Raw genomic sequence first — 27,689 nt, forward strand, 5'->3', positions numbered from 1 at the left:
AGTGCTCTACCACTAACCACAACCTCAGCCCCCAGGTTGATTTTTGATTGGCCCCAGTGATAAGAAGCTCTTGTTTCCCCAGTGTCCTTGCTATTGAATAAGAGTTCAGGGTGCAGGATCCTGCCATATTACCATCTCCAGCAGAGGGGTATGTCTCACATGCTTACAGTCAGGACTGGCTACCTGTGTGGCCCCCCAAACTCAACCTCCACAAGTGGATTTCATTTTTCCAAATCATGGAGTAAAATTTAACCAGTTCCTACATCCCCGAAATTGAAGTCCTAATTAGAAGAGGATATATTCCATGCTTGTATAATTATATCAAAATGGACTCTATTGTCATGTATAACTAAAAAGAACCAATTAAAAAAAATTAACCAGTTCCAAGAAAGTTCTTCCAGAAGTCAAACTATGAAATACCTGAAGCGTCTACCTTGACTCTGGTTATTAAAGTTTTCAAATAATAGAAAATACAAAAAGAGAATAGTTTATGAGGGCAAGCTCTGTTTATACTCCCACTGAATGTAAACATAAGGCAAAGGAAGCCTTGGGGAACCAGGACTGGACCTGGATCTGGAAGTGTGGGTTGCGGAGAGGGGAGGTGATGGTTGGCCGTGTAGAACATTGTATGAAACTAATTTCAAGTTCACCCCTACCTCGTGCATTCATGCTTGTGAATTTGCAGGGGTGCTCCAAAATGTAACAATTTCTCCATGTAACCCACAAACCTACAACTTGGGGTTCAGGCTGTGCGCTTCTCTTCCTTTATTACTTATGTTGAAATAAGCAGATTGGAAACAAAAGAGAATTTTGCTTTAATCTTCATATTTCATCCTTATTATTCCTAAACTACCAAAACACATGAGTAGATAACCAGCTTGCTTTTTCCTGGGTGTGCACATGTGTGTGAGTGTGCATGTATGTGAGTATGCATGTGTGTGCTTATTGTGGTTTAGGTCTCCTTGCCAGCATTTCTTAGAAACTGTTCATGGAAAAATAAGTAAATGAGAGAATGGACTTGTGCACCCTTCAGCTGATTAATTCCATAAAACGAGTTCTCGGAGAAGAAATTTGGGCTAAAATGTTTTGGCTTTTCAAACACCCATGGTGTTCTCATCTCATGGTGATCATAAAGGAAAAAGGAAGCAGTCTTTTGTTTAATTCTTCTCCCTGCTGGTCTTCCTCACCTTCCCCTGAGTGGTGCTGAGATGGGTCCTGCCACTGCATGGTGTGGAAGTTTCCACTTAATTTCAGCAGCATCCTTGGGAGATTTTTGTATGCAACAAAAATCCCAGGGCTAGTTAATAGCCTACCATGAGGCTTCAGGAAGATGTCAACAGAAACAATATGTTGACATGAACTGAAATTCTCCATTGGGGAAAATTTGTTTTCTACACAGGCTCTGGCTAGAAGAATGTGAAAAGCTTTCTAAAATCTTGAATACTAATAGAGTAGCTTTTCATTTAATAAATATTTATTGGGCATCTTTTCTGTGCCAGGCATGGTTCTGGGTACTAAGGGTACAAAGGTGAACAAAATAGACAAGGCCCCCACTCTCCTGGGGGTGGAGAAAAAGACAGAAAACAAGTCAATTAATTATCTAGTGATAAAGTCATTTCAGATAGAGATCAGTGCTCAGAAGGGTATAGCGTGATAAGGAGAGAGTGACAGTGAGGCACAGTAGAGAGGAGATCAGGGAAAGCTTCTCAGAGGAGGTGACGTTTGAAGGACAAAGGGGTATGTAAGAATATACACGGAGGAGTCTCAGTGACTTCAGATTAGATCTATATTAAGGTCGTGTGCTGGAAGCAATAAATAAAAATCCACATCGTGCCCAGGGAGTCAGTGTGAATTGGATGAGCTTTCTCTTATGCAAAATTCAACCCATTTTGGGTTCCTGTGACTCACGGTTCCAGCCTGTACCGTTTTACTGATCATTTTCTTTTCCCAAGGCTGTGGCTAAACCAGACTGAGGGAGGAATGTCTCCCTGGCTCCAGTCTTGGCTTCCTTCTCTCTATGGATGTTCTCATGAATTTTACAGTTTGAAAGTCCAATGTTTCATTGGTGCCCTTGGCTGGGCTAGGGTGGGCTGGGCTGGGCTGGGTGGGAGATGGTGCTAACAGAAGTCTTGCCCTGTAGTCATCGGAGAGAGAGGAGACGGAAGACCCCAGCAGCAGAGCCACCATCTTTCCCCTTATCACTTTTGAGACCCTTGGAATGAAGATGAAAACTTCCTCTTGTCCTGTCCCCAGAGTGATAGAGATCAACTTGGCATAATCTAGCAAAAAGAAAAGCAATTTGACCCACACACCCTCAACATTTTTTAATTTAATTTTTTTTTTTTTATTTCTTAAGGTAAGACACTGACATTGTTCAAAAGTCAAAAGAACCAAGAAAGTATACAGTGAAAGTCACCCATTCCTGACTTCAGAGGTGACCAATGATAATAGTTTCATGATCTTTCCAGGGAGAGGATGTCTACAAGCAAAAAGGAGAAGAGATTCTTTCCCCTCCCCGCTTTTATTAAACATGTAGTATATGTGTATTTACCTATCTACATAATATGTGATACATAAAGAACCTTCTAATTATTTTTACACCTGAAGAGTAGTAGTCCATTGTTTATACTATAGTTTACTTAGCCAATTCCCAATTGTTGGACATTTAGATGGTTTCAGTCTTGTATCTAACACATGATTCTGCAATGAACATGTGAGATTTCATGTATATGAGGGACTGCAGGGTCCAAGGGCACGTGCTTTATAATTTTGATACCATAATGCCAGATTGCCTTCCAGAAGAGTCCCACCTATACCACTGATGACATGTGCCAGTTACACCCAGCTTCTGTAGTTAGCAGGACAGACTTCAGTGCCAAGTAACTTGTTCAGGAAACTGGTTGTGAATCCCTGGCACACAGCACATCTTGGTAACAAAAGCCAAAATGAGAAAGAAATGCATCCCTGCCCTAATTCAGGATTCTAGAAAGAATGCCAGTGCCTCATCTCCAAGATATCAAGTAAATAAACCAACCACACCATCTATATTAACCATGCTGCAACCGTTAATTAAAAAATTTTCAGTGCTCCTCTTCTGCTGAAAATGGACAAGTGGTGGTGTTTTGTATATTATGTTTTTATTTATTTTCTTATTATAAACAAATCCCAGACTCTATCATTTCATCCCACCATATTTCATCACACATCTCTAAGAAATTATAGTTGCTTTCTTAGGTAAGTGTAATCACAATGCCATTGACACAATGAACACAATTACTGGTAATTCCTTAGGATTATCTATCATCCAGTTCATATAACCAAATTATCACAATTGACTCAAAAATGTATTTAAAATTCTTTTATTCAAATTGATATCTGAGCTATATATGGTAGTCCATATCTCTTTGCAGAGCAGCTTCCTCCCTTAGTTCTGTTCCTTACCACTGACTTCCTAGAAAACTCGGTCCTGTATCCTACAGACCTCAAACTGTGAATTTGGCTTTCTGCTTCCTCATGGTGTCATTTAGCTTGTCCCTCAACTCAGTCTGCTCCTGGATGCTAAGAGGAAATTAGAACTAGAGGCTTAATTAGATCCAGGTTCCACTTTATTGGCAAGAATGGAGCATAGATTGTGCTGTAGAACAATGCTTTTAATGCTATGAATTCCTGAAAGTCCCAGGACAGCAGCCTCTTTTAAGCCTTACTTTTTTTTTCTTTTTTCTTTTTTTTATTTTTTTTATTTTTACAGATTGCATTTTGATTCATTTTACACAAATGGGGTACATCATTTCCTTTCTATGGTTGTGCACAACGTAGATTCACACCATTCGTGTAATCATACAAGTCCTAAGGGTAACAATGTCTGTCTCATTTCACCATTTTTCATACCCTCTCCCCTCTTTCATTTTCCTCTACATAATCCAAAGTTCCTCCATTTTTAAGCCTTACCGGAGAATAATTCTATCAATCTTTTCTTTTTTTTAAAAAAAGAACTTCCTGTTTTTCTTCTTCTAAATAACTACTTTTCAGAACCGATCAGCTGTTGGAATGCAAGTAGAGAAATAGGCTTATGAATCAGAGATGGCAAGTCCTGACAAGCCCATACCTTGATTGGTACCTGTCAACCCTGTGGTTCCACTCACATGTGGCTAGTGTGCCTGAGGAACTGAATTTTTAATTTAATTTAAATAGCCAAATGTGGATAGCAACTACTGTATTGAAACATGGAGCTATAGAGTCATGTAAAAATGAAGCACAGACCTATCCTACTTCCCTTGGAACCTAACTGCTTCTGTTTAAGGAAGAGATTTTTTAAAGTCATATTTAATATATTTGGAGATTGACTCTTGCAGAGCTACCACTGAATTTGGTGAGCAGTCCATTGGATTAGTCACATTAGCTTGACCTCAGCACATGATTGAATGAAATCACTGAACACAGGACAAATCGAGACTCAGGAGCAAGTACAGGGAGATATTGCACCTGCCCAACTGATAAGGAGCCTGTAACTATACAGCAGATAACTAGCTGCCATCAGGATATTTACATATAGGCATTGCATTGGTCAATAGATGTAACTGTCATTAGAAAGTAACTTTCTCTGGAAAGAATCTCAGGGGCCATTTTTTTTCAAGCCATGCACCCATTGTAACTGAAGTCCATAATGGTAGAAGCGTGAATATAGATAATATATCCAGTTGTGCTCTGGCTCACAGAATGGTGATGCCTTCACTTTTCAAAGTATTGTATCAAATGAAGGGATAAATGATTAAGACATGGTCCTTATCCAAGAGGAGCCCACAATCTGGCAATGGATTCTCATCATTATTATCATTATTGAGTATTGGTGATGTGCTAAGCATCTTTCATAATCTTATTTGATTCTTATAAAACCTAATTGTTATGGTTTGTATGTGAGGTGTCCCCCAAAAGCTCATGTGTGAGACAGTGCAAGAAGGTTCAACGGTGAAATGATTGCTTTATGTCCTTAACCTAATCAGTGAATTACTCCCTGATGGGATTAACTGAGTGGTAACTGGAGGCAGATGGGGCATAGCTGGAGGAAATGGTTCATTTGGGGCATGGCTCTGGGGTATATATTTTATATCTGGAGAGTGGAGATCTCTCTCTACTTCCTGATCACCATGTGAGCTGCTTCCCTCTGCCACACTTTTCTGCCATGATGTTCAGCCTCACCTTGAGCCCTGAGGAATAGAGCCTGCTATCTATGGATTGAGACCTCTGAAACCAGGAGCCCCCATATGAACTTTTCCTCCTCTATAATTGTGCTGGTCAGGTTCTATTAGTATTATTAATAAGGAAGGCATCGTTAGCCCCATTAGAGACAAGGATATTGAGGCCCAGGGACATTAAGTGAGTTACTAGTTCAAGGTAGCACAGATCCTTACAGGGTAGAACCAGCATGCAAACCCAAACCCAAGCCACCATTGTATTTCTCTGGGATTATGATAATGGTCTTCCAGTTGGTCTTTTGACCCCTGCTTTGGGCCCTGTCTTCTCACCATGTCGCTCCTCTGATTAAAGCCCTACTATGGCTTCCTCCCTCCCACCTGGAGTAAAAGGTAAAATCTTTACCTAGGCCAACAAGACCCTATGGTATCTACCCCATTTCCTCACTAATCACTACCTCACTCCACTCAAGCCTCACTCGCCTCCTTCCATTTTAGGGCCTTTGCACTGGCAGAGCCTCTTTTAAAATCATGTTTGATCTAGACAATAGAATGACCCACTCCTTTACCTCCTGCAAGTTTCTAACTAAATGTCACCTTTTCCATAAGGCGCACCCTGAGCATGCACTCTCCAGCTCCTTCCCCTGCTTCATTTTAACCTAGTCCATTCATACCTTCTGTATGCTTATAGTTTACTCTTTCATTGTTAATTGTCTGCTGCTGCTCCCTTGTACACACACACACACACACACACACACACACACACACACACACGCACACACATACACAAGTGAAGGTAAGTTCTGAAGGCAGGCTCACTCCCCTTACCCCATTTCATTGGCTGCCATTTTCTAAACACCTGGAACGGTGCCTGATATACAATGGTGTTCACTAGATGTTTGTTGACTGAAGACGAGTGAAGCTCAGGTGTCCTACTTTGTAGCCACTGAATACAGATTTTGTATGTAAACACATACCTACTCATCTATACCTGCTAACTTGTCTGCATTACTTTAAAATGCATGACTGTGTAGCATTGTGTAAGAAAATCAGAGTAACCCATGCAAATATATGTTAGTTTCAGACTCACTGTTGGCACAATATTAATAAAACTGTCACGCAGGGCTTATGATAGGACCGTGTGCTCAGAAATTGTGGACAAGTTTCCATGTGCGAGGATGTTGACCTGGGATTGAAGAGTGACTTTTTGTTAGTTTGGGGTGACTTTGTTCACTGCAAAAGTAGATATACTTGTGCTTGTCACTGCTGACTTTACTGAAGACCAAGACTACTGAGGATGATTCAGGAAGGTGGTACCTAACCTTGCATGTGTATTGGATGAGAAGACTGTGGTTTTAGAATTAAGCCGCAGATTGTTGAACCCTGATATTCCAAATACCTAATAGAAATTGTATTTTTCTTTTTGAAAAAAAAAAAAAAAAGGTTATTCTTGGTGAGAATTTGACTTCAAATTGTCCGGAGGTTATCTATGAAATTAAAGAAGAGACACCTGTTTTCTATAAACTCGTTCCTGATCCCAGAAAGAATATCTACATCTATCTAACAGCCGGAAAAGAGGTAGGCTGAAATACTAGTTATTGCTTCTGACTTCTGAATAAAAATTATTTAATTGATGTCATTATCTAGTGACATAGCTTTTACTTTCAACTACTGAGTTTAAACACTGCTGCAGGCTTCGAGAGGTTCACAGGCATGGAATTAAAAACCTTACCGACTGTCAGTAAGTAAGCAAGAAATATTACCTATTTAGACAATTTTATTATTGGCTATATTTCCAGTGCCAAGTTTTTCAGAGGAGGGTATGCTTGCAAATGGGCGCATAATCAGCAAGGTAACTGAATTTACACGTTTATTGTGTGGGCACTGAACGGTTAGAAGCATTTATGAATATACCCAGTGGGACTGGCTTTGGAGTTTAGGGTTAATATCAGGCCACAGTCTCATACACATTCATGAACCAGGAAATATATGTCACTCACCCTCCTTCCCTTAATTTATCTGGCTGTTTTAGTTTTTCTTGCTTGTGCTTTCTAAAATAAAAATAATACCTTTTAAACATTTTCTTCATCTTCACAAAATGCTTTCACCAAGGGAAAGGGAGAGGAAACTAATTTTTATTGTGTCCCTAGTGGTTCTGTGCTAGACACAGTTCTTTGTACGGTCTCTCTCTAGATGCTTAGAGTTGTGTACGCACACCCACATACACACAATAGAATAAAGAGTACTAATGAAGTGTGTTAGTGATTGAATGAGATAAAGTTACCCTTGTTCTAATTATGAAGAATCTAAAATTGGAAAGGTTAAATAATTAGCTCAAGGATATAATTATATGTTAGTTTTTTTATGAGGCTAGAATTCAAACTCTGCCCTGATACTAAAGCCCATGAGAAAGGAAGTCAAATTCCAAGTTTGTGGTTCTGATGTGGTGGTTTCAATCTATGGCACAGAGAAGATCTATGAGGCTTAAATAATTATGTAATGGTTGTAACTAATGTCCTCAGTGACACCCCCATTTCCATTTTGTTTTCTTTTAGTCATTCTAAGGAGAAAGCAATCTATATATACCTTTCGAAGTCACAGTAGGTGTTAGGTATTCATAGTGTCTGGTATTCTTTTAAAAATGACCGATTGTTCTTTGCACAATGGAAAGTTCTATTGTCAAAATGGTCACACTGAGATGGCCACAGCTGAGTCTCCCACCACATTATAAGCCAGTTCTTCACTACAGTCTTCTGTGCCAGCTTGTGCCACCCACCATTCAAACACCTCTTCCTATGCTTCTTCCTGGGGATCCCAGATCTGCAAGATTTTTGTCTACTCAACAAACTATGTATATTAAGTAACCAATTCCCATTCCTGAGCTTTATTTATCCAGTGCATTTCTAAACTGCCAGCCAGAGAACTTAACTGTGCTGCCACACAGAGCTGATAAAATTCCAACCCCCGAAGCAAAGACATCAGAATTCTGGCTTAATCCATTCGTTTTTTCCATTTAGCTTTTTGAAATATTGCAAATGACTCATAAATCCCTACTGCTACCCTCATGGACAGAAACAGAACCCCAGGACCCAGGACTCTAAGTGGGAATCACTACGAGAACCACCAGTAGTTGACAGGTCCTTACTTTCTAGAAAATAAGGAGTTCCAGTTCCTGGTCACTCCAAGCCTCAAGTCTTGGCAAGTTTTTAAATGTGCATCCAAACTGATGATTCCAATGTTCTTCGTTTAGGTGTATCGCTACAGGTCCTATTAGTTGATTCTGGTTGAGCAAACATAACCCCCAGAGAGACAAAACCCAAGGAAAGTTCTTTTGTAGATGTTCAGGAATATAATATCAGCTAAATTAATAAACCATGGGAAATCCATAAAATGATATAATACATGGCCATTAAACATAATCCCATGGAGATACATGCATTGATGTGGAGTAGTCACTATAGGGTGTTGATAAGTTAGCAGGTACAATGTAATATTTACAGCGTCCTGTCTTTTACGGAGAGCTTTACTTGTGTACTTAAATGCAGTCAGTGGTTATTCTCAAAGAACATTCTGGAGACTCATATTCCACTGATGTTCTGAGTGGAAGTGGTCCTTGTGATCAACTGCTCCTCTCCTGTACCCCCATGGTGCTCAGCATATTTAAGGGTCTCAGAAGCCTGTACTAAGGAAACCTTTAACTTTTTTAGTCTCAGGTTCATGTTTGTTGATAGAACCCTTTTCTTACATAATATCCATAGCGAATATTTATGACATACATTATTTAGTATTATCAGACAGTGTCCATAGTAACCTCAGAAGTGGGTTGTACCATCACCAATTTACAGATGAGGAAGCAAGGTTGGAGAGGTTACATGACACTTATTAGAACCCCTCAGAATTAAAAAGATGTTTCGTGAGCTGCAAGGAAATATCCGCATTCTGGTTCAGGCGCTGTGGGCTGCATCTGCCAGCAGCATGGAGCATGGTGAAATACATGGAAGGGTGTGACTGTCCTCCATGAAGTCACCCTGGAACAGAGGGGTCCTCCTCAGGATACCCCATTTCCCCCATGAACCCCATTTAGAACTCTCCACTTCTCTGACCTTAGGTAGTTACCTATAAGTCCTAGCACGTAGAGCCTTCCAGCATAATGAGTTCCACAAGTTTCCTTACTACTTCCTGTAGTGTTGACCTTCAAAAATGTGCCATGGGAAGTTCAGGTGCTCTGAGACTCTGACAGGCATCTCAGCTGCCTGGGTCTCCCCAGCATGGGCCACTCTGGGGGCTCCTGTTTCCTGACAACTGCAGAGGCAGCTCTAGGGGCAGGGAAGTAGTTTGAATACTTCCCTGATTCTTTTATTTTCACCTCCAGGGGAGAGGGTGGGAGTGAGCAAAGGAGCTGAGGTGATGGAGCTACCTGTGACAGGGATGGTCTTGACCTCTGCATTCTCACATCCAGTACCAACCTTATGCTGACCCTCCTGGGGCAAAGCCAGTTGCTATTCCCAAATGCCCATTTCCAAAATGCCACACACAAATCACACACTGACTATCCCTATATGAAAACCAGGTAATCTGATTCCATGATGCCTGTGGAAGTCATCAGTAGCAGATCAGAAACCCAGACTCAGGTCAGGCTCACCTGGAAGAGCTCAACACAAATTCCTAGGCCCCATCCTCAGACTTGGCAAGAATCTCAGTGGCAGGGAAGGCTGGGAATTGATCATCCCTCAGTGTCTTCCAGGGATTGGTTCCAGGAACCGCCTGGAATACCAAAATTCATGAATGCTCAAGTCTGACATATAAAACTTGCATATAACCTCTGCACATTCTTCCATATACTTTGTCATCTTGAGATTGCTTATAATGCCTCATACACCGTCAGTCCTATGCAAATAGATGTTATACTGTATTATTAATGAATAATGATGAGAAAAAATGTACTGAACAGGTACAGACACATTTTTATGGGGGTGGAACTGGAGATGGAACCTGGAGGTGCTTATCTATTGAGCCACATCCCCAGCCCTTTTAATTACTTAATTTATTTATTTATTTTTTTTGAGACAGGGTCTTGCTAAATTGCTTAGGGCTGCTGGGTGGGATTACAGGCGTGTGCCACTGTGCCAAGCTCAGACACATCCCCCCCCCCCCCCCATATTTTCAATCTGTGAATCCTGGATATGGAACCTGCAGATATGGAAGGCTCACCATACATACTTTCTGAAGTTACCCAGGTGATCTTTACCTACAACTGCCTCACATCCTAGAACTTGAGACCTGTCGTCTGATACCATTGTGGAGGCATTCAGAGTTCAAGTTGATAAATATACTCTTTGTGGCTTTCATCGGATAAGGTGTTGTAGGTTTTTTTGGTGGTGGTGTTGTGTGTGTGTGTGTGTGTGTGTGTGTGTTGCCTATAATTCCATCTGAACCACTGTCATCTTTATTTTTAGGTGAGGAGAATTCCTGTTGCAAACTGCAGTAAACATAAATCCTGTTCCGAGTGCTTAACAGCAGCAGACCCCCACTGCGGTTGGTGCCATTCGCTACAAAGGTATTTCCTGAGTTCTTCCTCCCTAGCTCGAATGTCCCAGAGTGTCCTTCAGCAGGACGCTTGTTGCCCTGCCATAACCATCCATTCCAGTGACCTGGGGGAACGGATCTCTTCCAGAACTGAAATTTCATGGTGTAACCCTCATTAATCCCTGAAGATGCTTCCAGTCATGTCAGTGCCCTGGGCCACTCAGGGCCACTGAATTGGAGGGGAGAGGGGAAGGGTGTACATCATGAAGTGGGAGGGGCCAGAGCAGGCAGATTTGCTCTTACTTGCTCCAGAGTGCCCCAAGACTCAAGAGAGAGAGAGAAGCAAAAGATTCTCCCTTGGAGAAGATAAAAGAATAGGGATGTTTGAAAATTTTCAAATGAATCCTCATCATGTCATGCATTCTGTTCGCCCCATGGAAGCCTTATTATTGATGGCGTTGTCTCCTCGTGCGCCATGCAGCCATAGGCCTGATGTACAATCTCGGTCTCCAGGCAGAATCTGCCCAGCCTGGTCTTGAATTACGATGTACACGACCCATCTAGGCTCAGGGGCGACTTGTAGCGGCTTCCTCTCCATGGCAGTTCTTAGCGTCGCTGGGACCAGCCTGGTTGGATCCGCTGTTGCCATGGCAACCCAGTACTCCGCGCTTGCTATAGAAGCAAGAAGGAAGGGAGCCTGAGCTGCAGCTCAGGCAGGAAAGGGGGGAAAAAATAAAACGTATAACAGTGTCTGTCAGTCTGGTGCTTTTAGTTTTTAAAGGTGCAAAAGGATAAGAGAGAGTCAGGCAGGTGGAGAGATGCTGACGGCTGAACAGGAGGGCAACTGGGGAAAGCAAAGGGGCCCAGGAAGCAAATTGGGGAGATGGTGGAGGAGGAAGCCAAGAGGAATGAAGGGAGAGAGGGGGATGTCTTGTAAGCTAGCGGTTCAGGAAACACACTAAAAATATGGGGATGGAATTAATTAAGAGTTCATGGAGGAAGTCACAATCCAAGCAGCCACTAGACAAGTGACCGCCCTCCCCTTTTGCTGTGGCTCCTTACCGGGCTGTTTCCATCAGAGTCACTGGCAGACAAAAGAGGCAGCCCAGGAAAATTCTCATGAATAATTGTAATTGGGTAGGAACCTTTTCTTCCTGTCGTTTGCCCAGGAGTAGAGTTTAAGAAATTAACCGATCACGGCCAGCGTTTTATCATTGCACACCCGCTGAGCAGTCTTGCCATGATCTTTTAGATCTGTTCCATTTCGGTAGCCTCTCTGTAGAGCTCTATGCTGGGGGATGATTCGGTGATGCTGGTGATGGTGGTGGTGATTTTAAAAACCACATGTAGCAGGTGACTACTTGTTGGGCAAGATCAGGTCTGAGGTGACGGGGCATGTCCAAGATGGGAGTTGGCAGTATGGAAAATGTAGTTACAGAAGCGTTAAGAGCAGACCTGCAAGGGAGTGTGAAAAGGGGAGAGAAGTTCCAGAACTGAGCGTGGAGGTTCTGCAGTGTTTAGAGATCGGGGAGAAGAAGGGAAACAGAAACGGAAATGAGGAAGGAGCAGACAGAAAGAGAAGAGGAAAAACGGAAGGGGTGGTCTCTGCAAGCCCAGGGGAAGGAGGAGGGAGCCATCCACTGTGCCAGCCCCTGCAGAGAGGTCCAGGGGAGAAGTGACCCGCTGGACTTGGCAGGTGAGGGGTGGTGACTGTGACAGAGGTCTGTGTTTGGGGAGGTACTGAAGCTATGAAAGACAATGGGAAGAGAGCAGGGACAGCTCCTTAGGGGAACTTTAGTGGGAAAGGAACCAGGAAAAAAAAAAAAAATGGAGAAGCTAGAGGAGAATATGGAAAAAGAATTTTAAAGATACATGAAGCAGCAGTACACTTTTGGGCTGTTGGGATAATTCCAGTAGACTGTTGCAGGAGAGAGGAGAGAGAATTGTAGAATGTTGTCCTTCAGCAGATGACAGAAAATATGACCTAGGGTGTCACAGGGAGGTCAGCATGGACAGTTCATCCTCAGTGACGGGAGAGAAGGTGAGGATCTGGGCCTGGGTGCAGGATTGTGCAGAAGCAGGTGCATTGTCTTTGCATTGCTTATGTCATCTTCTGTGACTTTTTAGACCAGTGACAGCAAAGTGGGGGAGGAGGCTTGGGAAGTTTGAGGAACAAAGAGAGAAAAGGAGTGAAATAGGAGATGGGGCAGAGAACAGAGTAGGGAAATGCAGCATGGTTGCTTGGCAGCATTGGGGCCCCCTTGATGTGGGTGCTCTTGCCTTTGAAGCAGAGCAAGCAGCTCGGGGCCAGGGAGCTGAGGGAGCATATAACACATGAAGGCTGATGTCCAGATGGATCTTGACATGGCGCTGAGGAGGGAAGACAGGTGCACCGAGGCTCAGGGATGTAAGGCATTGGAGGTTGTGGTTGGCGAACTGGAAATAGAGTGGTGGATGGACAGTGGGGGGCTCAAGGTTGAGGTCATGGCAGGGTGCAGGTATTGGGAATGACAAGATCTCGGGGAAGGCTGTGTCCCTGAAGTAGGGATAAAGATGAGATCATTGACAGAGAAGGGTCAAGGATCTGAGAGGGTCACCGAGTGTTCTATGGATCAGGCACCTGTGTGGAAATTGCAGTCACCAGAAAGAGGGTGGGCACAATGCTGGAGAGAGCCAGGAGCTCAGTAGTCAAGGAATTTGGGAAGTGGCCTCCTCCAGGGGGCGGGGGCAGGTCTATGGATGGCACCAACAAGGAGTGGTTCAAGGTGGTATCTGCTGGCAGGACACCCTCAACAAGGGAGAAGGAAGCAGCCAGCTCCTGAGGGGATGGGGAAGCTGGGTCCTCAGAGGAGAGCTGCTTTCAGTCAGATCCAAAGGTGAAAGGAGCAGTCAGAGAAGAGGTTGAAGAGCCAGGGCTGTTCTTGAGTTCCAGCTTCTACAAAAGCCTGCTTCCTGCTTCCCCTGCCCAGTTCTGGTTCTCTCCAAGATGAGCAGCCCTTTTAAAATCCAAGTGCCACTCCCCTGCTTGATAACCACCACAGGCTTTGCTTTAGGGTTCAGTCCCACCCCTCACTCAGACAGGGCTTCGTGTGATCTGGTCTTTCACTGCTTCTCTGACGTCTCATGCCACTCTCTCCTTCTGTCACTCTACCTTGGCCATGTTGACTTTCTTTTGGAACTAAGAATATGCCAAGCTTGTTCATGCCCCAGGACTTTGGACATCCTACTTCCTCATTCTAGAATATTCTTCCCCCAGGTCTTTTCATGGCTGGCTCTCTCTTGACTACTGGATCCTAGAACACGCATCTGTCTTCCAATGATTACCCAGTCTTAAATAGCCTCCCCTTATGTACATTACATTTTATTTTCTCCATGGCCCATCACTGTGACCTTCTTTCTTTCTCATTTATTTATTTATTTGTTTGTTTATTGTGGTACTGGGGATTTAAACCAAGGGTGCTATACCACTGAGCTACATCCCCAGCCCTTTTAATTTTCTTATTTTGGGACAGGGTCTCACTAAGTTGTCCAGGCTGGCCTTGAACTTGCGATCTTCCTGCATCAGCCTCCTGAATTGCTAGGATTACAGATGTGCACCACCTCACTCGGCTGGCCCTATTTCTCTACCTCTCCCTTTATTGAAAGGTATTTCTCTGCCTCTCCCTTTATGCTACATTATGTATATGTATATAATGTATATGTATACATAAAACATTGTGTATATAATGTAGCATAATGTATAATGTAGCATAATGTGCTCAAAAGACATACTAAATGAATGAAGCAGATTGAGTGATTGGTGGATTGAATCAATGGCAGTTTGAACCTTGTGCCTTGAGTATTAGAAAATATTCTGAAATCATGGAATGATGGCCCTTCACAGCCACATCACATCACTTGGTTCTGGCCCAAGATGAAATGAAACTAAGCCTCAGATCTGTGACTCATGTTCAGCTCCCAGTACCATTCAAAATTAGGAATTCTAAAGGGGGATGTTTTCTTATAACTGTAGAGCTGTGTTTATTTTAAATGTCACAGATTTATTTAGAAAAATAATTTATTTTCTCTGTTGAGAAGGTTGAACTTTCTTGTATACATGTCTAGAAAGTGGATTGGGGGGGCCAAGAAAACTATCTTAACTTCCTTTTGATCGGGTGTTAAGAATAGGCACCCAGTATAAGCAGATAAAAAGCAATTAGGTAAACAATGAGCTCTAAAAAGTCTAGTATTTTATTGTGGGAACCTCAAATCCAACCTGTGCTGAATTTGTGTGTGTGGGTGGAAAGTGAATTTTTGCAGGCTGAATATCTTGGGTTTGGAAGCAATTTCTCAGTTTCTCCCATATTGCAAAGCATAGCACATGTGTTCAGTTATGGATTTCCACAAAACTGGCAATCCTGAACCAATGAACGGGTGAGGTTCCAAAAGTTCATTTGCAAGTTTGTTTGGCACACAGAGTGCATTTTCCCATAGAAACAATGTCATAAATTAAGAATTGATTCTTAAGCCAGCCCACAAAACTCAGTTTATTTAATTTCAACAAATATTTGTCGAATACTTACCAAGAGCCCAATGTGGGAAGTGAGATAGCTAGGTACTGTTGAGAGAAATCAGATGCCATTCTTGGCTTTAAGGAATTCACAAGCTAGCTGGGGGGTGGAGGATAGACCTGTCAGTGGCCAATATTTGTTCACCCAAACATATATTCAGTCACAAATATTTATTTAAGCAACTATAATGTACTAAATTCTATGCTCAGAACTGGAAATATAGTTCTTTCTTCTCTACATAGAGCTTGTAATTTAGTGTAGGATATAGATAAGTGTATCAGTCAGATTTCTGCCTCAGTAATGCTGTGTAACAAACAATCCCCCCCTGAATAATTATTGGCTTACAAAAACAAATTTATTTAAATTTATTTTTCTTGCTCATGGGTTCACCTGTCAGCTGTGGGGAGAAATTTGGGGTCTGTGTCAAGGTGAAGCTAGCTTTCAGGTCTGCCTCATAAGACACAGCTTCTGCTGCATGTTTACTGATATTGCATTGCTAAAGCAAGCCTCATAGCCAAGTCCAATATCAGTGGAGAAGGGAAATACACTAGACCTACTCTAGCAGGATCCAGTGCAAAATGACATGGCAAAGTGCAGGGTGGATGTGTAATCTTGATACAGGAGGGACTGAAGAATTGGGAACAATAATCCAATCTATCAGCAAGTAAAGGAGATGAATGAAACAGTATCCTAAGGGCTAGCAAGGAGGAAGTAGAGGATTTCATGGGGGTGCATAAAGAACACCTAAGTTTAAGAGGTCAGGGAAGGCTTCCTGGAGGAAGGGATACTGAAGCTGAACCTGAAGCGTAGGCGAATATCAGCTAGGTAAAGAGCAGGCAGGGCAGCTGGCTCAGAAAAGTTGGAGGAAGGCCAGGAGCACAGAGAGAGCCTGCCCCAGAGCTCAGCATGGCTGAACACACAGAACAGCAGTGGGGTGGTGGGAGATGAGGGGCTGGGAAGTCGGGGCCAGTGAGGGAGGGTCTCGTGCAATAAAGAACTGCATTTTGTTGGAAGGACCACGAGGAGCTGCTGCGGGGCTCGCACTGGAAGAGTGAACAGATGAGCTGTGGTTTAGACCCTGGGACGCAGAGGGGATGTCACCAGGCACAGCAGCTGGTGTGGACCAGGAAGAGTCTCAGTGAGAACGTGGTGGTGGGAAGAGGTGGGTAGATTCAAGAGCTATTTGGAAGACAGCCCTGGCAGGACTCAGAGATGAACTGAATTCCCCCTCAAGTCTGACACTCTGAAAACAGGGCCATAAAATGAGAAATAAAATACCAAGGTGGCCACAGTTTTTCTGGAAGATGTATTCTCTCTTCCTTGATCCAAGACCTCACAAAGAAAATAAAGTGATACCCAAGCACACACTGGATTCTCCCTGTGTCCCAAGCACTGGACGAGGCCCTACGTTACAGTCCTAAGGGCGGGCACACAAGTCAGGTGGGGAGGGGCTTCTGAGAGGTGCCAGAGCTGAATTGCAGAGCTCTTTTGCCAAATGCAGAGGCCTGGGTATTGAGCTCACAGGGGAAGGAGTGCAGGCATCTGACTTGGGTGACCAGAGGAGAGAGATGTCATTTACCCAGTAGGATGATGGAGGAGTAGCCCAATCAGGATACACAACATATGGGGCACGAACTTCTGCGCTGGCAGCATGAGGGGTCCAGCAGAGCAGAGTGAAGAGCTTGAAGTGCCCCTGCTCGGAGTGGAGCCAGGCTTCTGGGCAGGTCCCCTGTCTTCTCTGAGCCACATGGTCTCATCCGTTCAGCAGGGGTAATGAGCGCATCCACACCAGAGGGCTGCCGAGAGGTAAATCAGATAGTGTGCGTGAAGGACCACCACAGGGCCTGGTTCTCAGTCAGCACTAAAGTGACCTTATCTAGGGGGAAGCCACAGGAAGGTCATCCATAGTTGTCTCCAAGGTTGGGAAAGGCTTCAGAGAGGAGGTGGGCTTAAAGCCTGTGTAGACTTTCACCAAGAGAAGAAGGTGTATGGCAGCCACTTCAGGCAGAAGAACCAGCACAGAACGAGGTCTGTTTAGGGAGTGGCAGTTTGGATTTTGTCCCTGGGACACTGGGTCAGTAGCATTGCTATCCCGCTTTGGAGGTGGTTAAACAGGCCCAGACTGCGCTGGTTCCCTACTGCTGCTGTAATGGATCACCACATACTTAGCGGCTTCAACAGTGTGAAGCTGTTGCCTCCAAGTTCTAGAGGTCACGAGTCTGAAAGAGGCTTCACTGGACTAAAGTAAAGGTGGTAACAGGACTGTTTCTTCTGGAGGCTGCGGAGAGAACCTGTGTCCTTGCCTTTTCCAGCTTCTGGAGGCCACCCGCATTCCTTGGCTCTGGGGTCCTTCCTGCATCTTCAAAGCCAGCATCTGCAGATCCCTTGGGCTCTGAACTGTTTCCACCCTCACATCTTCTCTGACTCAGACTCTCTTTCCTCCTCTTATAAGGATCCTTGTGATTCCAGTGGGCCACAGAGATAACCCCAAATTCCCATCATAAACCACATTGCCAAAAGCCTTTGCCATGTAAGGTAATGTGGTCCAGGTCTCAGGGATTAGGATGTGGACATCTTTGGGGGACCATTATTCACCTACCATAGGTTAGACAAGTAGTGAAAGTAGGATTCAAATCTGGGCTTAGTTGCAATTCCCAGTGTAAGAAAGTTAAGAGAAACAAGACAGACATTACCCTTTTTTGTTAATAAGATTTTTTTATTTGTTCTAATCAGTTAAACATGACAGTAGAATGCATTTTGATACATCATACAGAAACAGAATATAACTTCTCATTCTTCTGGTTGTTCATGATGTAGAATCACACCGATCATGTAGTCATATATGCTCGTAGGGTAATAATGTCCAATTCATTCTACTCTCCTTCCTACCCCCCATACCCTCTCCCCTCTTTTACTCCCCTCTGTCTAATCCAAAGTACCCCTATTCTTCCCTAGCCCCACCCCCTTATTGTGAATTAGCATCTGCATACCAGAGATAACATTTGACCTTTGGCTTTTTGAGGATTGGCTTATTTTGCTTAGCGTGATATTCTCCAGCTCCATCCATTTACCAGCAAATGCCGTAATTTCATCCTTTATGGCAGTTGAAGGAGAGGGCAGAGCCTGGAGCAAATGACCCAAAGGGACTTTTCATGATTAGTGGTGTACCTCAAAAGGGTGATGAAACTCAGTTTGGGTTGCAGAGGCCTCTATTCCATGAAGGTTTAAGCATCTGCATGTTCATTCAACAGATTTTATTGAGCACCTAGGATGGGTCAGACTGTCCTACGTATTAGGATTCTGAGCACCCACAGTGAACAACGCAGACCAGAATTCACTGTGGCCCTCCTCATGTGGTGTTTTGGTTTCCTGGGGTTGCCATAACAAGTTGCCACAGAATTGGTGGCTTGAAACAACACAAAGTTATCTTTCACAGTTCTGGAGGCCAAAAGTCTGAAATCGAGGTGTCAACAGGGTCAAGGCGGGTCCAGGGAAGGATCTGTCCTTACCTCTCCCATCTTTTGGTGACTCTGCTGTGATCTCACACCATATCCCCTGTGTGGATCCACATCTTTGTCTCCTTATTTTTCGAAAGACAGCAGCCATTGTGCATGCAAAGTCATCTTGAGGTCTTTTACAATTATATCTACAAAGACCCTGTTTCCAAATAAGGTGACATTCTGAGGTCCTGAGTGGGCATTTATTTGGGAAGATGGGCACTGTAAAAAATCAATAAAGAACTATCAGATGACGGTCGGTGCTAATGAAGGAAATAAAGCCAAGAAAGAGAACAGGGAACACTGGCTGGAGGGGGGGGGGGGGGCAACAGTTTTACACTGGGCGCCCTGGAAGACCTCACGGGGAAGGGGTCATCTGAGCCAAGACCTGAAGAGCACGTTCGTTCCACTGTGGAGATATCCCACTTGAAAGGTGACAGCAATATTTAGCAGAGCGGCCAGGAGGGTCATTCGGGACAGAAGGTCATCCTACGCGTGCATTTGTTCCTCCTTTCTCTCCAGTCTGGGATGTGTTTTTGTGCAGATCTCAGCCTTGAAGTCTGTAGGTGTCACTTCTTTATGGTCCAGTGCAGCTCTAATGACAGTGATAATAATAATAATGGGATTTGGGGGCAGCCCCTCCTTCTTGCGTGAGGACCCCATTGTGCCAGCTAATTGTGTAGAAGCAAGTAGGACAACTGTCTGTGGGGTGGAAGCAGTAGGGAGCAAGGAGGAGTGTGTTATTCGGGCCTTGGGGCATTACTGAATTACCCTGGCACAGGCTGAACCCATGCATCTGGGTTACCGCGAATGCTGCAAGGAGTTTGGGGAAACTTCTACCAATGGAAAAGGATCTGGGGTCAACCTAGGTCCCCCTCTGGTCTTCATTAACCATTAGAGGGGCTGGGACATAATCCTACTTATTGCAAAGTAGGAGGTGAAGAGGAGCTCCATCTGTTAAGGCCACAGCTCCCCCTTCGGCCTCTGAAGGGGATGATTGACACAGGAAGAACGCTCACCTTGTTCCAAAGCCAGTTTGGCTGTTTTGTTGTTGTTATTTGGTAGAACTGGCAACTGAGGTCCTCAGACCTCAGCATCCAAACTCCAATACTTACCTGTACCATCTCTTTAACTGATGTTCTCTGAAACTTCCAAGGAACACCATTAAGAATACTCCATTTGGTAATCCATGTTTTAATGGAATAGATTTTTTTTTGACATGACCTTATCTCAGGCAGTAGGCACTTTCATAAGTATGTATCGATTGGTTTTTGAACATTTCTCAGACGTTTCCACTTGTCCGGTGACCTAGCATTTGTCCTGTTCCCAGCAGCTCCGCCATGTTGAACACAATGTTCAGAGCTGCATTTTGGGAGGCTGCCTGTCAGTCTTGGTTTTTGCTTTTGTAACATTTTGTCCGGTTTGGATGTTTTGATTCTGCTGTGTGGAGTGTCCACCATTTCTGAAAGGTCAAGTTGGCAGGGGATTCCATACTGCCTTCAGGAGGATGGGGTTGTGATATCACTGCTTCCTGTTCCTCACCAGGGAAACCAAGGCCCACAAAGGGCTAAGGCAGGGCCCCCAGGGACACAGAGAGCACATGGGAGAATGGCTTGGAACCCAGACCTTCCTGAGTCAAGAGGCATCATTTTCCCATTTTTATCTCCATGCTGCCTGTGTTTTGTTCTAAATGCCTCCTCTAAATTCTTCTGTTCATGGTCTGTATTTGGGAAACAAAAAAATGCCAAGTTTTAGTATACTCATCACCCACTAAAGAACCACATGGGGCAAAGGCCACAAATCCCTTTTGTGTGTCTGTTTCAGTCTATGTTTGCTAAATAGCTCCAAGTTTCAAGACAAAGGCTGGTTTTCCACCACACCAGTTAACAGGCAACCCAGTGAACAAAAATCAATGAAACAACTTAGGCCGGTATCATGGAGACATAGACAAGAATTTGGTCACTTTAAAATTTAGTTCTTAATCCAATTCAGTTAACCTTTTTTGAATACCAGTCGTGGGCCAGGCCCTGTACCAGGCTCTGGGAGAAACAAAGATGAATGCAGTTCTGCCTTGGAGACACACAGAGGTTAGATGTGGGAAGCAGCCAGGCAACAAATGAGCACTCTAAGGGCTGCTGTTTGGGCCACAAGGAGACCCCAAGAACCTTCTAGTCCTGGGGGAAGGAGCATTGTGATTGAGAGTCTTCCAAGAAGCCTTGAGCTGCATCTGCCTTGTGCACAGAAAAGGCAGACTAGATGTGGAGCCAGTCTATGGGCAATGCAAATGGGCATCTGGCCAGCCTTACCACTCAAATGCCTTTCTTGTCATTAGCATTCTGTATTGTTTGCCTTAAGTCATCCAAGTTGTTGCTTAGATTCTCTGATTCACTTGCCCACATTACAGTAACAACTACTAGTATTTACTGACTCATGATAAGAACTCCATAAGGTGAGAACTATTATTTGCATTTCTGCAGATGAAGAACTTGAGACCCTAAGAGGGTCCTTGACTTGTCCAAGGTCACCAGCTTGTAAGTGGTGGGACCGCTGTCCCCTGCCTGCACTAGGTTCTATCCAGGCTGGTCTGTTTCATCAGTTCCTTGCAGATCCGTACATCCATGAGCTCAGGGTTTTGCACATGCTGTTCCTTCTGCCTGAAATGCTCTTCTCACCCCTCTTGATGTGACTATATGGTTTTCACCCTTGAACTCTGAGCTGAAATATCATGTTTCTTGACCAACCTGTCTAAAGAAGTTTCCTCCCTACTACATTTTTGATTTCTGTAGAAGACTTACCTCTATTTGAAATTAAGAGATGGTCAGCTTACGTGGGTTTTGTCTGTGTGCTTCACTAGAATATAAATGTAAACTCTTTAGGAAAGGGACCTTAACTGGCTTATACCTGTCATATGTCCCAAGTGCCTAGCATGGTGTTTGGCATCAGGTGGGGGAGTGTGCCCAGGTGAATAAGGTGGGCCTCTCTGGGAGGACCTGGAGTCCAGTCAGCATTACAGGCAGTCTTCTAATGCAATGTGCGATATCTACTCAGGAGCATGTGTAAAGTGCCTGGAGACTGGGAAGATGTCACAAGGGAGGCAATGCTGAACTAGCCCTTGAACAAGGAATGCAATTTCACACAAGTGTTGTAGGCCCTAGGGAATTCCAGGCAGTGGGTGCATCGCATGCTTGGAAGGGTCTGACATGTTTACACTGCAGGTGTTTATCAGATGCCTGCTCTCTGCCAGGCAGTGTGTACATATCAGAGATCCGTGTTTTTAGGGGTTTGTTATCTGGGCAATGAGACAGACTCACCAGCCCACTATTGCCCAAAGATGAATTTGCAAGGGGCTGGGGAAATAGCTCAGTTGGTAGAGTGCTTGCCTCGCAAACACAAGGCCCTGGGTTCAATCCCCAGCACTGCGAAAAAAAAAAAAAAAAAGATGAATTTGCAAAGGAAGCCAGTTCCCAGAGCACACTGGGGTAAAGAGATGAAGGTGAAAACCTGTGCTGTGGCCTCCAAGGCCCGAAAGACACACAGGTCAGGGGTTTGGTGTAGGCAGAGGTTGCCACTGGAGGGTACGAAGCATGAGCTGCTGTGACTCGGCTGTGTGCTTGAACACTACCTGGTGGTGGTGGAGGCTGATTAGAGGCACTGGAGGCTGGAAGATGGGAGGCTCAGATGGCTGCTGCAGGAGCCCAGGGAGGTGATGGGTGAGATGGAATGCAGATAGCTCAGACAGATGCTTAGAATTAACAGGGCATGATCAGCTGGGTATGAGAGTTTCCCAAATTAGCCAAGAAAAGGCACCAAGTTTTCTAACTTGTCCTGTCACATGGACTGATGCTCATTAAACAAAATTGGGCAGGGTTTCCTAATGTGTATGACTAGAATTTCTAATCCCTCAAAACAGCCCTCCACAAAAGTTCAAAGATACTGCCTTTTTGTCTTGGAAAATCACAAGGCATGGTGGCATGTTTAAGCCTCCCAGAGACCTGCAGCAGAGAAGTTTAATTTTATTCAGTTTTGCATGGCCTCAAAAGCATGTGTCGGCAACTGAATCACCAGCACAACAGCGTTGGGAGTGGACCCTAAGGGGAGGTGCTTAGGTCAGGAGAGTGCCACTTTCAGGAATGGATGGATGTCAGTTATTTGACAGAGTTCAAATTCTTGTTCTCTTGCACACGTGTGCTGTCTCTTGCCCTTCTGCCTTCCATCATGGGATGATGCAGCAAGAAGGGTGTCGATGGGGGGGACATTCAGCCTTGGGTTTCCCAGCCTCTAGAACTATAAGAAATAAGTGTGTTCTTTAGAGATTACCCTGTCTGTGTGGCATTCTGTCATAGCAGCACAAAATGGACTAAGACAGAAGGACTCAATGTTAGTGATTGCAAGAGGCAATGTGGGGTAGATTCTTATCTACAGGACTGTGAAGCTGCAATGCCTGGGTTTTTAATCTCAGCTTCCCTTTACTAATTCCATGACTTCAAGAAAGCAATATGGAAACTTCTATGCCTCAGTTTCCCCTATCTGTAAAGCAGGGACAATTATAGTAGCTACTTCATAGGTTTGTTGTGAAAAATGAATAAAATCACGTGGAAAGACATTGCCTGGCACGTTAGATGTTTCTCTTTTTTTTTTTTTTTTTAAATCTCCTACATTGTCTTTGTTATCAGCATAATTTTATCATGTAGACTGGCTTACAGTTCCAGTGAGGAAGATCCAATTTTTCAGCTTTCTTAGCAAGTTATTTTGGTCTTGTATTTTGGCATTCCCCTTTCCTGACTCTGGGGGCCTTTAATTCAGAGTTTAGTTTGTCACAGTGACTTCCTGTTCTCTTTCATTCTGTGGAATTTGGTTTCTTCATCTTGTGGATTGGCAATTGTAATGAAAAGTCCCCCGATTCTAGAGACCACCTGGTCCCTCCCTTTCCTAAAGATGCAGACATCTGTTTCAAATCACTTAGCTAAAGACCTTGGGATGCTCTTGTAGCAAAACCATCCCCCAGCGTGGACGCCGTTCCCTGCAAGAGAGAAAAGCTGGATCGTTTCCTCGTTAAAAGTTTTCTGATGTTATATCGGTGAAGAATCTTTGGAACGGGTCACACTCACCCCCACATTCAAGCCAATTACCTGATGTTTAGTTATCAGATTCCTTCAGGGACCGTCTGCTCCTGGTGAACAATTGGATTAGAGGATGCTGATGGAATTCTAGTGGCAGGAAGTAGAAGTTACATTTCTGAGTTCAGAGTTTCTATTTCAAGGTTGAGTAAGTGGTAAATTTTTACTGAGAGATTCTAGCCTAATAGAGTCAGAATCTCAAGGTCCCCAAGCCCAGAAATTGGGCATTTCACCTGCCTGGAAACTTCAGCCCCTTGCAGAGGTGGGTCTCCCTGTCCTTTATGTTGGCATGAAAACAATTAATAATTTAAGCCATGCCCATTAAAAAACAGAAATGTCGAATAAATACATACAGTAATAATAAATTTAAAAGTCGATCCAGCTGGGCACTGTTCCCAGACTACCAGCTGAGCAGAAACACAAATAAGTAAAGAAGAGGAAAAACTGCTATATAATGCAAATGACTGCAAACTCGTTGTTTTCTGCTACTCTTTTATTGCAAATATATAGTATTGAAGCTACATTATGGATAAATAGGTTTTGTGGCCTAACCTAGAAACCTAATCACTGTTTATAACATTATTTCTATGGGGAAAAATGTATTCCATATTATAAACAGATGGTTTACCAGCAATTTCTTTTTTGGAGCACAATAGATTTGTAAGTCTGGGGCTGCCCGGAATGTTAACTTCTACCTGATCGTTTTGTATTACCATTGAGGGATAGAAATTTGAGCCCTCTTAGAATCTCTGCCTGTGTGTTTCCCTCCCGAATCCTTGCCATGCTCTTCATCCCAGAGATTCTGTCTCTCCTTCTCTGTTGTCTGGTCCTATGGCCACTATTCCTGTCTTTTCCTGGCTTGGCCCCACCCTCCAGCTACAGGAAACCAGGAGGAACTCCGATTATCTTTAATTTTATTAAATGGTGGTTAGGGCTTCTAGGAAGCAGGTTAGCCAAGTATGTGGCTCTGCTGTCAGACTTCTACAGCATAATAGCTGTGTGACCTGTGCATGTTACTATATGTCTCTGAGCCTCTGTTTCATCACTGTAGAATGTTATTTGAGAACTAGCTATAAGCAGTCAGAACAGTGCCAGGCATAGAGAAATATTCTCTCTGGGCCGTTGTGTAGTGAGGTAGTTACTCAGGGATCTTTCGAGTCATGCAGATTTTCACATACACAGGAGACAAACTCACTATATGAAAATTCTTTCTGAATTTTGCACAGCAAACTTAGAAACAAGTTTCTGGAACCTCCTTGTTCATCAGCTTGGACCTGTATATGTTTGGAAAGTGATTTATTCTGAGTTGGGAATGGGGGAGGGGATGGTTCATGTCTTTATATAGTTGAGTGATGATATCAAACTATTATTATTTTGAATAAATGAAGCTCCACAGCAGATTTTATAGCAAACTAATAGGAACAGTCCTACTTAAATAGTTTCATGCACTTATTTCCCCCATACAGTATTTTTTACCGGGTGACAGCTTTTTCGCTTGAGTTAAATTTTGTTTGTTTGTTATTTCTTCAGGTAATCTTTTCTTTGCATTTAGGGAAGTTCTGTTTTTTAATCTGGAAATAGGCTTATGGCTCCTTATTGACTCTTATCACTTAGGCCTGAGATTTCACTAACCCGAAATAGGAACTAGAAAAATAAAACATTGAGTGTGATCTTAGGACACCTGGAGAGTCCTGCTACGGTTTGAATATATGTCCCACAAAACGTGTGGTGGAAACTTAAACCCCAGGGCAACTGTGTTGTGGGTGGGGCTTCATGGGAGGCATTAGGCATGAGGACTCCCCCTCATGATGGAACTGACACCAGTTACGAAAGGACTGAGGCTGGAGCTTGATCTTCACCCTTCCCTTTCTTGCCCTTCCACCTTCCACCATGGGATGATGCAGTAAGAAGGCTCTGGCCAGGTGTGGCCCCCTGAACTTTGGACTTCTCAGGCTCCAGAACCATAAGAAAGAAATCACTGTTCTGTACAAATTATCCAGTATTACCTGGGATTCTGTTATCAGAGCACAAAATGAACTAAGACAGCCAGGCGTGGTGGCACCTGCCTATAATCCCAGCCACTTGGGAGGCTAAGGCAGAAGGATGACAAGTTTGAGGCCAGCCTCAGCAACTTAGCAAGACTTTGTCTCAAAATAAAAAAAGGACTGGGGATGTAGCTCAGTGGTGGAGCGCCCCTGGAGGACTGTTACCTTAGCAAATGCCTGAAAATGTGAAGTGGCTTTGGAACTGGGTAATGAATAGAGGCTGGAATTATTTGGAAGAGCAGGCTCGAAAAAGCGTAGCTGTTCTATCTGTCTTAAGCCTGTCTCATCAGTGTTTTGGAATCTTTTAGAGGCACTTAATTTATTTAATTTCACGGGTGTATGGCTGGAGAGGAATCTGCCTCAAGATGAATCATGCCTTGGGTCTCACCCATATTTGATTTAGATGAGACTCTGGACTTAAGACTTTTAAGTTGGTGCTGGAATGAGTTAAGAATTTGGGGCTATTGGCATGGAATGAATGTCTTTTGCAAGTGAGAAGGAGTGGACTGGGGAGGCCAGAAGTAGAATACTATGGTTTGAATGTGCTCTCCCCGAAGCATGTGAAAACTTAAACCCCAGTGCAACAATAGTGGGAGTTGGGACCTGTAACCCCCCAGGAATGGGTCAATGTCACTTACAAAAGAAAAGACTTGAGGCTCTGAGTTCAATCTCTTGCTCTCATCCCCTCTCACCCTTTCACCTTCTGCCACGGGATGACCCAGCAAGAAGGCCCTTACCAGATTTAGGAGTCTTGACCTTGGACTTCCCAGCCTCTAGAACTGTAAGAAATTAATTCTCTATTCTTCATAAATTACGCCACCTCGGGTATTCTGTTATAGCAGCACAAAACATATAAGACAGATCCTCAGAAGAGAATGGGGCAAAAGTAGTAACATAAGCATAGCCAAAGAAAACAAATATATCTCCACCATTTTTTCCAGAATCTACCCATGCTTCTCTGAATCCAATCCTCCCTCCTCTCCATGTCCCGAAGAAATTCAAGTGAAGCCAATGGAGAAATCAGCCATCTGAGAGTGCCTCACTGAGGACTCAGCCTCACCACGAGTCATGTCTGACCATGAGATTTTAATTTTATTTGGGCAGTGGCTTAACAGTTTATGTGCTTGACCATTGCGTTTGTGGATATGCAGGAACAAGAGCGATAGCTTTCAAAAGGGATCATTTCAAAGTACTTGGGCTTGTTTACTAAAACGTGGGAGCTCTAAGATCTGCTCTGACTCCTTAAGACATGTGAACGTGTGGGGAACGTGCTGTCATGAAGCCTTCACAATCTGCAGTGTTTGAGGAGTAATAAGATGCTGTTGTTGGTTGACCATCTGGTTATACATTCTTGGTGTCTGGTTTGCTTTTCAATTTTTAATTCTTTCAAACTCGTAAGAGGCAATGAATTGGGCATTTAGAAATTTCAGAGGCATCTCTTTTAAATAAACAAAGAATTTATAGCTAGGTACTTAGCATGGTTAGATTTTGTTTTTTACCTTCTACAAAATAAGATATGAAAGGTTCATTAGCTCATCTTTTCCTTTTCAAAAAATAAAACAGGGGCTGGGGAGATAGCTCAGCTGGTAGAGTGCTTGCCTCGAAAGCACAAGGCCCTGAGTTCGATCCCCAGTACCGCAAAAATAAATAAATAAATAAATAAATAAATAAATAAATAAATAAATAAAAAACAGGGCTAGGGTTGGAGCTCGGTGGTAGAGCGCTTGCCTAACATGTGTGAGGCACCGAGTCTGATTCTCAGCAC

General features: G+C 43.7%; 1 protein-coding gene across 2 annotated transcripts in view; it reads left to right on the top strand.

Moving 5' to 3' along the window:
- The window catches only part of PLXNC1 (plexin C1), a 140,719-nt gene that overhangs the window by 24,533 nt on the left and 88,497 nt on the right, over window positions 1–27,689 (top strand). For both annotated transcript variants that reach the window (XM_079142819.1, XM_079142820.1), the window contains exons 3-4: window positions 6,633–6,767; window positions 10,646–10,746. In XM_079142819.1, coding sequence (XP_078998945.1) covers window positions 6,633–6,767; window positions 10,646–10,746 — 236 coding nt within the window. The remainder of the gene's footprint in view (window positions 1–6,632; window positions 6,768–10,645; window positions 10,747–27,689) is intronic.

This window comes from Sciurus vulgaris (assembly GCF_902686455.1).
Source record: "Sciurus vulgaris genome assembly, chromosome: 5".
Taxonomy (NCBI): domain Eukaryota; kingdom Metazoa; phylum Chordata; class Mammalia; order Rodentia; family Sciuridae; genus Sciurus; species Sciurus vulgaris.